This window comes from Molothrus ater, chromosome 1 (assembly GCF_012460135.2).
Source record: "Molothrus ater isolate BHLD 08-10-18 breed brown headed cowbird chromosome 1, BPBGC_Mater_1.1, whole genome shotgun sequence".
NCBI lineage: Eukaryota > Metazoa > Chordata > Aves > Passeriformes > Icteridae > Molothrus > Molothrus ater.
Window position 1 is genome coordinate 107,432,150 of NC_050478.2, and position 13,719 is coordinate 107,445,868.

General features: G+C 37.0%; 1 protein-coding gene across 2 annotated transcripts in view; it reads right to left on the bottom strand.

The window, feature by feature from the left end:
* The window catches only part of SS18 (SS18 subunit of BAF chromatin remodeling complex), a 42,702-nt gene that overhangs the window by 22,588 nt on the left and 6,395 nt on the right, over nt 1-13,719 (bottom strand). For both annotated transcript variants that reach the window (XM_036406680.1, XM_036406679.2), the window contains exon 4: nt 3,119-3,272. In XM_036406680.1, coding sequence (XP_036262573.1) covers nt 3,119-3,272 — 154 coding nt within the window. The remainder of the gene's footprint in view (nt 1-3,118; nt 3,273-13,719) is intronic.

Here is a 13,719-nt window from a genome sequence, read left to right on the forward strand (position 1 = left end):
GAAGCTGTAATCCGAACTAAATACATTGGAGACTACATTTGCAGGAAGGAAAGATTTTGAGAGAACTTGTTGGGAACACACAAACACCTGTGTTGTGGTTTAGAAATGCTATTCCCCAGTTTATGGTTTCCACTACAACACTCCAAACCACACACCACTTTGCTTGCTCCCCTGTATCCCCTTTCCTGTGCTGGGCTGGAGAGGTGAACAGGAGGCAAAAAAAGTAAAGATTACAAGTTGAGATAAGAAAAATTTACTGGAAACAGCAATGAAATCAGAAAAAGGACAGTAACAGCAACAGTATTAATAACAGTGTACAAGATGCAAAGGATTCACAGGCAATTGCTCACCACACGGAACCCTCAAAATATCCTGCAGGTCCTGACTATGCCTCCCCCTGGCTACTGCAAAATTTAACCCTCTTCTGGCTGGAACCAGGACCTGTTGTTCAGGAAGGTCACCTACCAGTGCCATGACAAAGGACAGAGACCCCCATAGCTAGTCTTACCTTTCAACTTTGTATATGGGAGAAAACAACCTCAAGAAATCAGGAAGACAACTTGCCCCCAACACATCCTATTTCATCATCTCCTTCCAAATTCAGACCACCCTTACTTTGCATCACATAAACTCAGCCAAAGTAACTCTTCAGACAGCGATTTTTTCAGCTAAAACCCACAATCTGTCACAGGTACAAATAACACTCAAGTGTATCACCAGTTGAAAAAGGTTTGTCATGACTGTCTTCCCTGGCAAGAGGATACAGACACACATTTGTCAGGGGATGCAATTAAAGGCCCCAACAGCACTTCAGGTTCTGTATTAACCAGGACACAAGTACAAGAAAAATCATCCTTTGCCCTTCAGGCAATGGGACAGGTCAGTAGCAGAACTTTAAAATTACTCATGCCCTGATGATCACTAGGCAGTTCTTCTAATCCTCTCATCAACCATTCTCTTCTGCCCATACACAGATCTGTGGAAGCCCCTACTCAGGTAATACCTGAAATCCTTAGCTGGCATTTTTAAGAGCCTGCATTTTATTTTTTCCATGCTGGTCAACTGATGTCAGTCCTGGATTGTATTAGTTTAAGATTAGTGACTTTATTTATTTTATACAGATAATCTCCACAGATATTTAAGATTTTGTATCTGGTTTTTAGTACAAATGTTTATGTAGGCTCAGAGTAAGTGCCCTAAAACCAGAAAGCAAATGAATACAACGTAGAAATTATTAGAAATACAAAGAGAAATACAGAGAAATTTCTCTGTGAAATACAGGAAGGCTCACAAGCAGGTAAACTAACACACACTTAAAAAGATATGTGTAATTCAGCTACACACTTACCAAGATGATTGTTTCCCTTTTTCCAACCTATGAAATTATTTTAGCAAGCCTTTCTGATATTAGAGATGCCCTCATCCTAAGCTGTTTATCTTCACATCCTCAGAGAAAACTTCAAACTGAGATGGAAAGAACAGACATTCAAGAAAGGGAATTTGTTGGAGGAAAGGCTAAATTAAAGCTTAGTTGGAAACTGTATTTAAGTATCTGTCTAGGTGAATACCAAAACAAAGCTATTTACCTTTCACATATTTTCCTAACAGCTCTTTTCTTATTCTATCTAATTACAAAATATGTATGTTTAAGGAGTGACTTTTCTCCCCCGTGGCTCTGCAGTGAAGTCATTATGCTCACGTTGTGACTTAGTAATCCTTCTCCTTGGAAAAGATCACTATAACAACAATAATATGATTACACTTGAGGGTCAAAGAGACTGATTTTTGAGAGGCAATGCTATTCTCCATGGGAACTGATGGATCTTACTTGGATAAAGGACACCATAATCAGAATATCTCTGCCCTACTTAGGGAGAAGCATATATTGCTCTTTACACTTCCAAATGCAGACCATGACTACTGGTGTATGATGAAACCAACTTCTCTAGATCTTTTATTGCACTTCTTACACACAGCCTCTGGAGGCTATTCAAGCTACTCTTTCAGAAAAGCCACCATTATATCACGTCCATTTTATCAAGATTTGCACAGAAATTAGAGACTACGGCAATTGTTGTATTTTTTACTTTGTATTAAGTTTGCATAGTTATTACTGTGTTTGCTGTCAGGACGGTTATCCTTGACACCAGTGAGAGATTAATTTTCAAAGATCCTTTGACAGTAGTTTCCTTTCTTGAAAGTATCAATACCTTGAGGAGCTTTTGTATGAAAAGTTCCTCCATAACAAAAAAAAGAAAAAAAAATGGAAGGGATCCTGAACAAAAGCAATCCTGGGAATGCAATTTTAAGCTGAAAGCCATTTCGCATGAAATAGGCAGTATGATTTTACAAGTGGAAATTCAGGAAAATAGCCTCTATATAAAAAAGCATGCTCTTCCATTGCCTACTCCACTCTGATCTGACTGCTAAAGGGAATAGTTACCCTGAAGCCAGTATTGGTAGGTACAATGTGGAATTTTATCATCCTCCTTCTCTGCTTTGTTTCTGTCTTCCCAAGTACATTTCTTTTTATTACAAAACAGGAGGGCATAGAAACTGACTTAAAATTTACACCTAGAACAATAATCTGGAGGGCATTTCTTTACAAATCCCTTACGATTCAACACATCTTCAATAATAAAGAACACAGGAGATTAGTGGAAGCTGTATAAAAGCAACCTTTTTTTTTTAAACATTTACCGAAATCAGAAACAGCTGCTTTCAGAAGTATCTATTTTATTATTATCTAATTATTTAGCTACAATGATTTCACATTATCTTTTTATGGAAGGATTTGTGTTCGCTCAGCCACAGGCCAATACCTTTCCCCAGTAAGCCCTCTAAAGCCAGCTGTACTGCATGGTTTCAAACAGACTAAATTTAGCCAGTTCTGTTCATCAGAGGAATGCTGTGTGTCAGCTACATCAAAGCCCAAGGGCAGCCTGATAAACACTGAATACAGGTCACGTAGCTCTGTAGCTAACAAACTCTAAGAGAGCTTGTACTCGGGGGCATTCAAAGCAGTTTTGTCATCAACAATCTAGTATCCCTTGAGCCCCCATGTCGTTTCAGTTGCCAGGCAACGCTGGTGTTAATGTCTTAGAGGAGAAAAACTTACCAGGCATCTGGCCGTTCATCTGGTTCTGCATGTGTGGTGCAGGAGGGCCCCCACCTACCATACCATCTGAAGGCATGTTGTGCGAGCGCGGGGGTGGGGGAGGGCCGCTCTGACTCATCCCGCCCGGACCCATAGGCATATTCTGTGTGGGTGGCTGAAAGGAGACAGTTTAGTCAAACACGGGGAGCACTTAGTCTGACAAATATATTATATGTACATATGGTACAGCACTTGCCTATATTGTTCAACGGTGTATGAAAGAAAGCGCTGAAATGCATTTCTTTCTCTATCTGATATGTTTAACTCCTCCCAACATTAATTCTGGCAAAGCGTTTAACATTTTAATCAATTTTACATGAAGTATTACATGCAGACAACACCACAGCACCTTTGAGCGCCACTTCAAGATATAAAAAAAACCAAATCAATGCCTCATTAAAAAATTACATCTGAACAGTTTAAGACTGCTGGAGTCACTCCCTTACACTCACACACAAAAGCTTTAATTCAACAGAGAAATAAGTGTTCACTGTAATTCTCTCACATCAACTATTTGTTGCTGTTAACAGACCTTGCACTGGGACAAAACAGGTACAACATGAGATGAAAGCCTCTGAATGCTCATAGACCAGCAAAAAATTTGCACCTGGGTGTGGTAAAACACTAGCGATCTCTTCCCTGCTCTCCCCCAAAGTAATGAAGGCCTAGTTCATAATTCCATGCCAAACACCCCCTACAGACTGGAAGCACATTAGTGCTGGCCTCCAAAGGTCCAGAGACAGCTGCCTAGAAAGGATGTTTTTGGCAAATTTCCTAATGAAATTGTGAGGAAAATAACTGAATAACCTTGAGAGTTCAAAGAGGGAGAGCAAGAAAAACAATAAATACAAGAGGGAATTTACTGGTAGGTTCTACTCATAGCAATGTAAGGAGACAGAGAAACTGCTAGTAGCCAGCTTTGTTTTCCTACTAAAAACACCTGTGAGACTCTAAGATCCTTCTCACATACCTTAGCCAAGCACTTACAGGGGAGTAAAAATCATCTCAGTGAGAGCAAATTCCTGGCTCTCTGGCTTTTGAGGACTCTGTCTACAGGTTATAACTATTCATGAAAAACTGCCCCCATGAGACAACCACGTGTGCGTTTTTCAACATTTCTCTTCACAGACAGAACCAAGCAGGTGAACCCTAAGTTCCTCTCTAGCCCAGTCCCTGCCTATGCCTACACTATTCACCAGGTTCATAAAGACAAAACACAATACAATAGTAAAGAGCAAGGCTTTCCCAGTGAATGTATGCTGGAGATGGTAACAGCAGGGTAACACAGACACACACATATATTCACTTGCCAGGGGAGGGGACTGAATGGTAGTAATTTGTTGTCTCAACATTTCTTCAAATACCTCAAGCAGGTATTATTTTCCCTGCAGTACTTTAAAAAATTCTTCAGGAAATTAGTGAAAGCTTTTTTTTTTCAGCAGGAAGAAGGAAGGAGATAAAGAAAAATATAAGCAAGTAGGCAACTTCTCTTACTAAATTCCTTTCATTCCTCCATGATGAAAAGAGTAACATTTTATAAGCGAAGTTCCTTCTTCAGCCTATAGCAGAAGCGACAGGAGGTGAAGAAGGTAAGAGTGAAAGGCAGCTCTACCCTCTGAACAATGTGACTGAAATGCTGCTCCACTCTGCTTGTTCTTCCTCCACTAGTGAGCAACCAAGGCAAGGCTGCTTCCCCTCAGTTAGAGTCTTCTGTCCCTTTACCTTCAAAACTCACTATTATCCTAATTTTGCATTTAAGAGAATCTTAACAGAAATTATCTAAAACTGATATACAAAGAAACAAACAAAAAAGAAAACATTTTTATTTAGAAAGTATGTTCAGGAATACTATCAAAACCAACACACTTGGTAACCTCCACACGAACAGTCAGTGCTCAGAGCCTGTCCCATGTCAGCCTCAGAGAAGGCCCATGCCAGCAAACTGAGAGCAAAGTCAAAAATCATCCAAGCTGAAATGTTTTTAGAATTAAAATTAACTTCTTCAATTCCAAGTATGAAACAAACATTAGAAACTCCAATGAAGTACTAAAGATCAGCTCATACCTAGGTTTTAGCTATCCTGCAGATCATATTGCACAAACACAGGCATGTCCTTATGTGTGGGAAGAGGGATGAAGAAAGCTCCAAGGATTGTTTTAACAAAACTATATATATTCCAACGCTATTTAGACTGAAGTTTTCAAAACAACTATCCTTCAAGAAAAACACTGCAGTTATCAAAAAGACAGCATGAGAGAGTGTAGACATGCAAGGACAGGGAACAAAAAATTGTTAAGGACTTTAGATACAAAAACCTGCAAGAGACTTCACAAACCACGGGGAATTAAGTCAATTGAGGGAGCGACTAAAAACACTCAAAGAGGTACTACCAGAAAGTAATTCATCAAGAGGAGCTTCTGGATATGGAAACAGCCCAAAGACCTGTGTGAATCTGTACAAGATTCTTGAAAATAATGCAAAAGAAAGGTCCATGATGCTAAGAAAAAAATTCAATCCTCCATTAAAAGAAACTACCCTATCAGATAAATAGAAGGTAGACAAACACTATACCTCTACTTATAAAAAAGTAGTAGGACCAATATAGTAAAGTCAAACCTTTCTAATTTACTAGAAATTTTTAAAGTATAAATTAAACCACCTAGCTGCATAATTAAAAGAAGCCTCTTAACACAAGTTTTTTGACAAAGCCTTTTGGAGCAATACATTGTCCAATGGCACTGATCAGAAACTGCCCAAAGGGAAGTTCAAAGAGTAAAGGAACACACAGAGCTCTCCTGAAAATATTTTAGTAAATGTCAACATATGAAGCTACTGTAACATTACTGAAAATGTGAAAGAAAGAATAAGCAGAAGGTGCAAAGTGATGTGGATAAATATATGACAACTACATGGAACTGTAAACCACATTCTTCAGAAAGAGGAAGCTCCTATTGCCTTTGATCCAGAAAAAAAGAAACGAACAAAAAAGAATTTACCACAATCCAGAGTGTTCGGTGGGGAAAAAACATCCCAAACTGAAACAAAAAACCCAACAAAACAAACAAAAAACTCAAAACCCCATAAAATCTATACATAATACCTGTGGTCATTTTCTGATTATCTTCAGTAATATCCAAAGTCAGGTAGAATACTAAAGAAAAAATGCTGGTATTTTTGATACCATAATGCACATTCAATTTGGGCAAAATAATCTCAAAAAGATACTGTAAAATAGCAGGATTCTAAAGAGAGGCAATTAGTGATTAAAAACTTTGATTGTTTACACCTGAAACAGGCAAAAAGAACAGATTTTTGTTTTTGCATATAAAGGAATATAACTTAAGAGGATATGACAGAAAGACAATTTAATGTATGATACATACAAAAAGTAGATCATCCAATTTATAGTTTAACAAGAAAGAAAACCTCAGGAGATTAGTCAGTAAATTGACGAATAACATTAAATATACAAGACACGCCATAAATCACATAAATCTGAGGTATTCATCAACACAGTACACTAGAAGTATGTTTAAATAAGATTAAGAGATAATTACACATACATATATGCAATAGAAACAGTTATATAGGATATTTTAAAAGAGCATTACAAGCCTTTTTGTCAGATCATAAACCAATCACTACCTGATAGTAATTAAAATGAAATGTCTCCTGCAGATATAATTATTCCCCAGTGAAATTCCTCCAGAGTATTTTTCTAGTGGATCCAGACAGAAGAAAACAAGAAAAAATTGTTTTTAAATGGTAACTTCCCAATTTCTATTGGACTTGATCCAGACTTTTGGAGATAATAAACTTCTTTAAATTAACTTCAATTTAAAAATCCCACAAGAAAAAAGTCCCACTCAGCTACATAAACTAGATTATTTAACCTTTTTTGTTCCTTACAGAAGTTAAGAAAAGTGACTATCCCCAGGAACATGCACTAAATAAATTTTGCAATGAAAAATGATCACACAGTATTCAAAAGAAACAACCCACCCTGTGTGAAAGAAAAGCTATCCAAAATGAACCCTAGCCATTAAGCCTAGATACGAAGGGTTAAATGACATTGAAACACAGCTAGGTTAACAGAACCAAAGGAAAGGCTACTTCCCTCCTTTTGCTGGAAGTGTGACAAAAAGGAATGAAAATTAAAATCACTGCTGATTTTATTCTGATTATGTAGTAGAAAATGTTAAAATATTTTACTTCAGTAAAAAGTAAATTAAAGATTTAGAAAATGTTAGCTTCACTTGCTAAACACTAACTTTTGGCTTATTTCCCCAAACACACAGATTACACTTACAGCGGCTATGAGCATTTAAAATTTATCAGAGCATGAAAAAAAAAATAATTATAAGCTATTTAGTGAAACTCCAGAATTTTGAACTGGAAAAAGACTGAAACTGACCCAATAGTTGCAATTAAAAAAAGAGACATGAAAAAAAAAATAGATTTTAACTGACAAGGTCCAGCAAACAAAATCCTACTAAATCCAGAAGTTATTTAAAAGCATGCATTAAAGATGACAGCTACACTGCATTTTTTAGAGGATTTTCTTGTAAATAATAAAATAGATCAAATATAAGACGCAACAATAAAATCACCTAGGGTGAAAATGTGTACCAGAAGATGGTAAGATTTTTCTTACCACCACCAGCAGGTTCAAAGCAGGTTCAAAGATTTGTTTAGGGAACGTGTATTGTTATGAAAACTGAGGTGGAATATCAACTCAGTCAGCAAAAAAAAAACCCAAACAAACAAACAAAAAACCACAAACAAACAAACAAACAAAAACCCCTCAGGAAATACTGTAAAGCACATTAAAACACAATATTGCTAATCAATACAACTAGCAATAGATACTTAAAGTACACTATCAGAAATACAATTTTCTTGAAATTCTCTCAGAATAACAATTAAAAGCTCCAGGAAATGCAAACATAAATAGCCTTCTTTTCTTTCCAAGAGAAGCCTTAACTCAGGATTTAATCAATCATCTTTGTTTTCAATTCTCAGATACCATTTTCTGCAAAGCAACACACCCTTTCCCAGGGGGTACTCTGCCCTGCTCATATCACATTGCTAATATCGCAGGACCTGTCCCAGTCTCAGAGAGCAGTACTCTGCTGATAGGTGGTGATGGCACCTGTGGAGTACTTACTGAGGTGTCAGACTGGGAAATAAGATTGTAAAGGAATATGCTTTTGAGATTTGAAAGAGCAGAGGTTTAATTGGGCTACAATTCTTCCTCTACAAGGTACAGGGTATTCTGGTACTGAGTGTCTTCAATGAAAAAATAAAGACCCCGTATCAATTCTCAGCTAGTGAAATATTTGAGGGTAGGGAGGATTTCGACAGGAAAAACATTTACAATCATGTCTAAATAGTGAAGTTAATTATAAATGTAATTTGTGCTCTCACTGTTGGATTATCAGGTGTGACTCAGAGTAAGGAATTTTAAATTTACAATGACAACCAGTTAATACATCTTGATCTACATCAGGATCTTCAAAAGTCAGAGAAATTCTGACTTAAACATTCTGTTTAAAGAGGAAATTGAAATCTTTAATTGTTTCAAATTGCATATGTCACTGCATAAAAATATTTCACTGTCCCAATATTCATTAACAACATTTTAACAAACAAAATTTAACCCTGAAATATCTGATGTCCTCTTAGCAATAGCTACTCTGACACTTATAAAAATAATCCTCCAAAAATTCTTTCGGAGGTTTTAGTAGAACTAAAAATTACTTAAATCAGAAATTTTAAAAACTGTATTAATTCATAAGGGTTTATTAAGAGTGACCATGCATCACTTAACTGTGGATGTTAACTCAGGGATCACTGAATTATAGAAACTAGACAGCTTCTGAGGTGCTCTATAACTCCCCCATAAAATGCAGTTCCTATCTGTCCTTAGCTTTGTGTTCCACAGCCCTGGTCTCTTTTGCTTTTAAGATCGTTTAATGTTTGGTCTGATACTTACAGGTTTTGCTTGCATTTAGTAGTCTAAGAGAAAAAAATACGTAAAGCTTTTAGCTAGAACAGACGTGGAAACTCACCTAAAGCAGAAAGAATCCAGCAGAACCCCAAATCACAGCAAGGCATTTGGGAAAGAGCAAAACCATACAGACTCTGCACCTATGTTACCAGACTACCTGGTACAGCTCTCAGGAAACAGCCTACAACTGAAAATGTATTTATTGTGCAGATAGTGCACTACAGAGAGGCAAATGACATTTGTGAGTATGAAAGAATTACACTTTAGAGCATACTCCTCATTCAAACTGCCAGTGATTTTTACTGATTTCTAAATCAGCCACAGAAGTTCAGAGGCAATAGAAATAGTTTTTTGTGTACAGTGCACTAGCTCCCCGTGTGGACACACCTGATTAACAATACATGCAAAGTAGCTTACAGAACTCAGAGCAATCCTGTTTAAAATGGCAGCTATTGGGCTCTGAATTCACTCCTAACAACAGAAATTCCAGTATTTATTTTTTTCTTAGTGTAGCTGCTGGGTTAAGAAGCTCCCACCAGTGACTCTTCATTTCCAACAGTACCCTTTCAGTTGTGCCAACACATCCGCCTTCTTCTCTTTTGTAACATCTTAAGAAATTATGTTTTTTTTCAAAACTATTTAACATTCAATCAGAGCAATTATTCTTCAAAATTCAAGCTCCAGGAATCACTAATAGCTCCCTTGCCTCTTGACAGGAAACATTCAACCTTGCTTTGGCTCTGTTCTCTATTAATTCAGTTTACAAATAGTTGAACTTCAACTGGGCATGGACTTGTGTTCTGAAAGGTTAATGCAAAATTATGCAGCATACTCCACATACTACGAAGATTTTCTGCTATGCTACCTGTCCCTGATTTCTGCTGGGATAGAGTTGATTTTCTTCCCAGTAGCTGGTGCAGTGCTGGGTTTTGGATTCAGTAGAATAATATTGATAACACTGATGTTTTAGTTGCTAAGCAGTGCTTACTCTTAATCAAAGATTTTTTGGTTTCCCAGGCTCTGCCAGGCAAGGTGTGCAAGAAGCCAAGAGGGAGCATGGCCAGGACAGCAGACTCAAACTGGCCAAAGGGATAATCCACACCACAGAGCATCAGACTCAGACTGAGCACTGGTCTGTGGTTTTTACTGTCTCATTTTTAATTACAATTATAATATTATTGTAGTATTTTATTTCAATTATTAAACTGTTCTTATCTCAACACAGAGGTTTCATCTTTTTTTCCTGATTCTCCTGCCCAGCCCACTGCAAGGGGAAGGAAGGTGTGTGGGATAACCAAGCAGCTGCATGGTACTTAGTTGCCAGCTGGGGTTAAACCACACCACCACCATAGCTATCAAACTTTACCAGGCATTTGGTGCATAACTGGATAAGAATCTCATTAATTTAGGATTCCTCTCATCATCAGTAGTAAGTTTTACTTCACAGTTTTATTTTAAAGTGTGAAAAAAACTGAGCCATATTTTTATTCTCAGGATGCCACCTTGCTTTTTTCAAGAAGAGCCAAATCAAGGTAATTCAATTACCATATATTTTAGACAACTTTTGTGTTCAAAATAATGGCTACTAAAAAAACAGAGTGCACAGCTCATTTCTTAAGACTCACATTTTTTTCTACAACACATTGCAAGTACATTAAAACCATAGATAGAACATCACCCCTTTGAAAAATAAAGTGTGTAAAATTATATGAGAGTTTTCATTGTTTGAGTGAAACCATACTTATATTAAAGATTCCTACTTAGCCTGCAGAGCTCCACAACTTAGAACCATTAAACATCATTACTAACACTTCATGAAAGCTTGTCTTCAAGTTAATTTTTGGAAGTATTTTATTATTTAGTGTATGGGCAGTGGTTGTCTTTGGTTTTTGATTTGGGAGATTTGTTTGTATGAGTTTGCTTTGCTGTGGTTTGGGTTTTTTCCTATCTCTTGAAGCAGTTGCTTTGGGAAGAGCCAGGATTTCAGTGCTTGTTGAGATTAGGTGTTTATAAAAAGCTATCATTATCTTCTAGAGAAGTATTTTATAACTAAAGTGACAAGGACTCCTCCCTAATCTGTGTGACAAGTTTGGGAACAGCACAAAGTAAGGGATTTCGCGAGTGCTACAAAAAGCTTAATTTTTGAAAGAAATAGCTCAAGAAAAAAAAGGTATTTCGGGTTTGTAATTAGAAAGTTTATTAATAACCTTTACAATATTATCCAATTTAGAAAAACTATTTAATGCAATATCCAGATTCTTCTGGGACTTGGACACAGTAAGTTTTCTTGGAAGTCATTACACATACAGACTGTAACTTAGTACTGGAAGAAACTGGCACTTCCAACATAAAACAAAGCTCTATGTTACACAAGTGAGTAATAATCAGGAGCACTTATTTTCAACACCCTGAAATATACACTGAAATCTCATATTCTGAATGCTGACAGAATGTAAGAAAAACTGAAAAAAATCACTGCCTATACTACAAAAAAAAAACAAAACACCCCCCACAAAACAAAACCCAAAAAACCAATAAAAACCCACACACCAGTGTTCCCAAATAATTCCTGTAGATCTCAATATGTGTCCATTATAAAATGGAGAGTTTCCCACTACATACCAAATAAAGTGATGGGCATGGGTTGTTTCCTTAAAAATATCTGGCAAAATGAAGACATATAAGAGAGGGAAGATGTCCAAATAGAAAAGCTGGGGTTTTTTATTCAGTAGTCTTCAATGAGTTTTTAAGGGCACTAAAAACACTTCAGAAAACAAAAAAATATAAGTCAAAGAGGATGCTTGTTCTGCAGTTTGAAATGTCATGTGTTTAGAAACAAACACACAATATCTCACCACCACTTCAATTGCATCTTTGCTCTCTACAGTTCAAGGACATCAATATCTTGCTGTAGGCCTCCCTCAAAAGCAGCACCAGTGAAAAATCACAAGAAAGCAAGTGTTATGTTCCTCATGGTGCAAAAGCCCTGTTTGGGAAGCTAGCTTATCTCATAAGGTGATGGTAAAGAGACTCTTGACTGTGATGCAAAAATACCTGCCACAACTTGGAAAGAGACAGCAAAATGTTGCATCAACTTAACACGTGAACTTAGTCACTGCTCTAATCCAGCTGGGAAGACACCACATAACAGCCCTGCCCTTAATAACACTGCTGTTCACACAGCTGAGAAAAGACTGGTTCACTCAAGAACCTCACACTTTGTCTTTTAATGTGAAAGAAGGTGTCTTACCCAAAAGTAATAATTTAGTACTCTAGTAGGCATACAAGACCACAAGAGCTTTGTTATGACACCAGATTATCAAAGTTTTCCTGGCTCCCTTCACCCAGACTCTGCAGTGTTTGCTTCACCTGCTTCACCTTTCCACACTTCCAGGTCCCAGTTATATAAACATTTCTCTGCACAGCACTACTGGATCACTACACGTTTTGTTCTCTAAGGCAATACCAGAGTTTCAGAAACTACATCAGTCATTTCATTGGAACACTGAACTCTGAAAGGCAAGGGAAAAGGCACAAGAGCTGACTACAAGCATTTCTCCTAACAATATAAAGCATGAGTAATTTTTGCTCATATTAAAAATTTCAATGAAGGTGGTAACTTATGTCTTTTTTTCAGTGTGAATGATATCTGAAGAGAAGCATTCTCTTTCCAACCTTCCTTTAACATGTAACTATTACTTTTTATGAAATGCTTTAAAAGTTGTGAAATTTCTTGAGAGCTTATTTACCTGATTAGAACAATAACAGGATGAAACTTAAACAAAAAAGAAAATTTAGTCTGCCGGGGGGAACAATCTTCCAGAAATGAATAGATGAGACACAACCCAACTTCAGAAGGTATCCAAACTCAAGGTCTCCTAACTTCTGTGGAAAGAAACCGCAATAGCAGTAGCATAAAATTGATATATTTTAGTATTAAAAATAGTAGATGTCTACACACACACTGTATCCTGCTCTGTATTTACTGTTGCCATCCACACCTCGAAGACTGATCAACTGCTGATACATAAGGCATGGTGAAGAGAATCATACTACCTCCAAGTCAGCATGAGCCTCATCAGCTCCTACATGGAAAGCCAGTGGAGGAAAAGACCCTGAAGTAGTTCATCTTGCATTGAAAAAAGGAAGAAAACATGGTATCTCACATGTGCCCAAATTCTGTTCGCTAAAATTTACTAGATATATACTAGCAAGACAGAAAGAATTTAAAGAATATTTTCCCATAAATCCCAGCAAAAATAATCTTGTCTGATTATGCTACATTTTGGGACAATCTTCAAAGATCGTAGGTCAGAGCATCTACATTTAGGTAAGACTGATGATCGAAATTTCATTTAGTATTTTTGAAAGAAAACCCACAGAAACACAAGAACCTTTATTCCCTTCCTCACCTGTCCAAAAGAGACTTTCTCTACCCACTCAAACACACACACTATGCCATTTTTCTCAGTATCATGGAATATTCCTGTCATTGAAGATCAGAAACACACTTCTGTCCAGATCTGCAAAAGCCTTTCCCAGCCCTATCTTC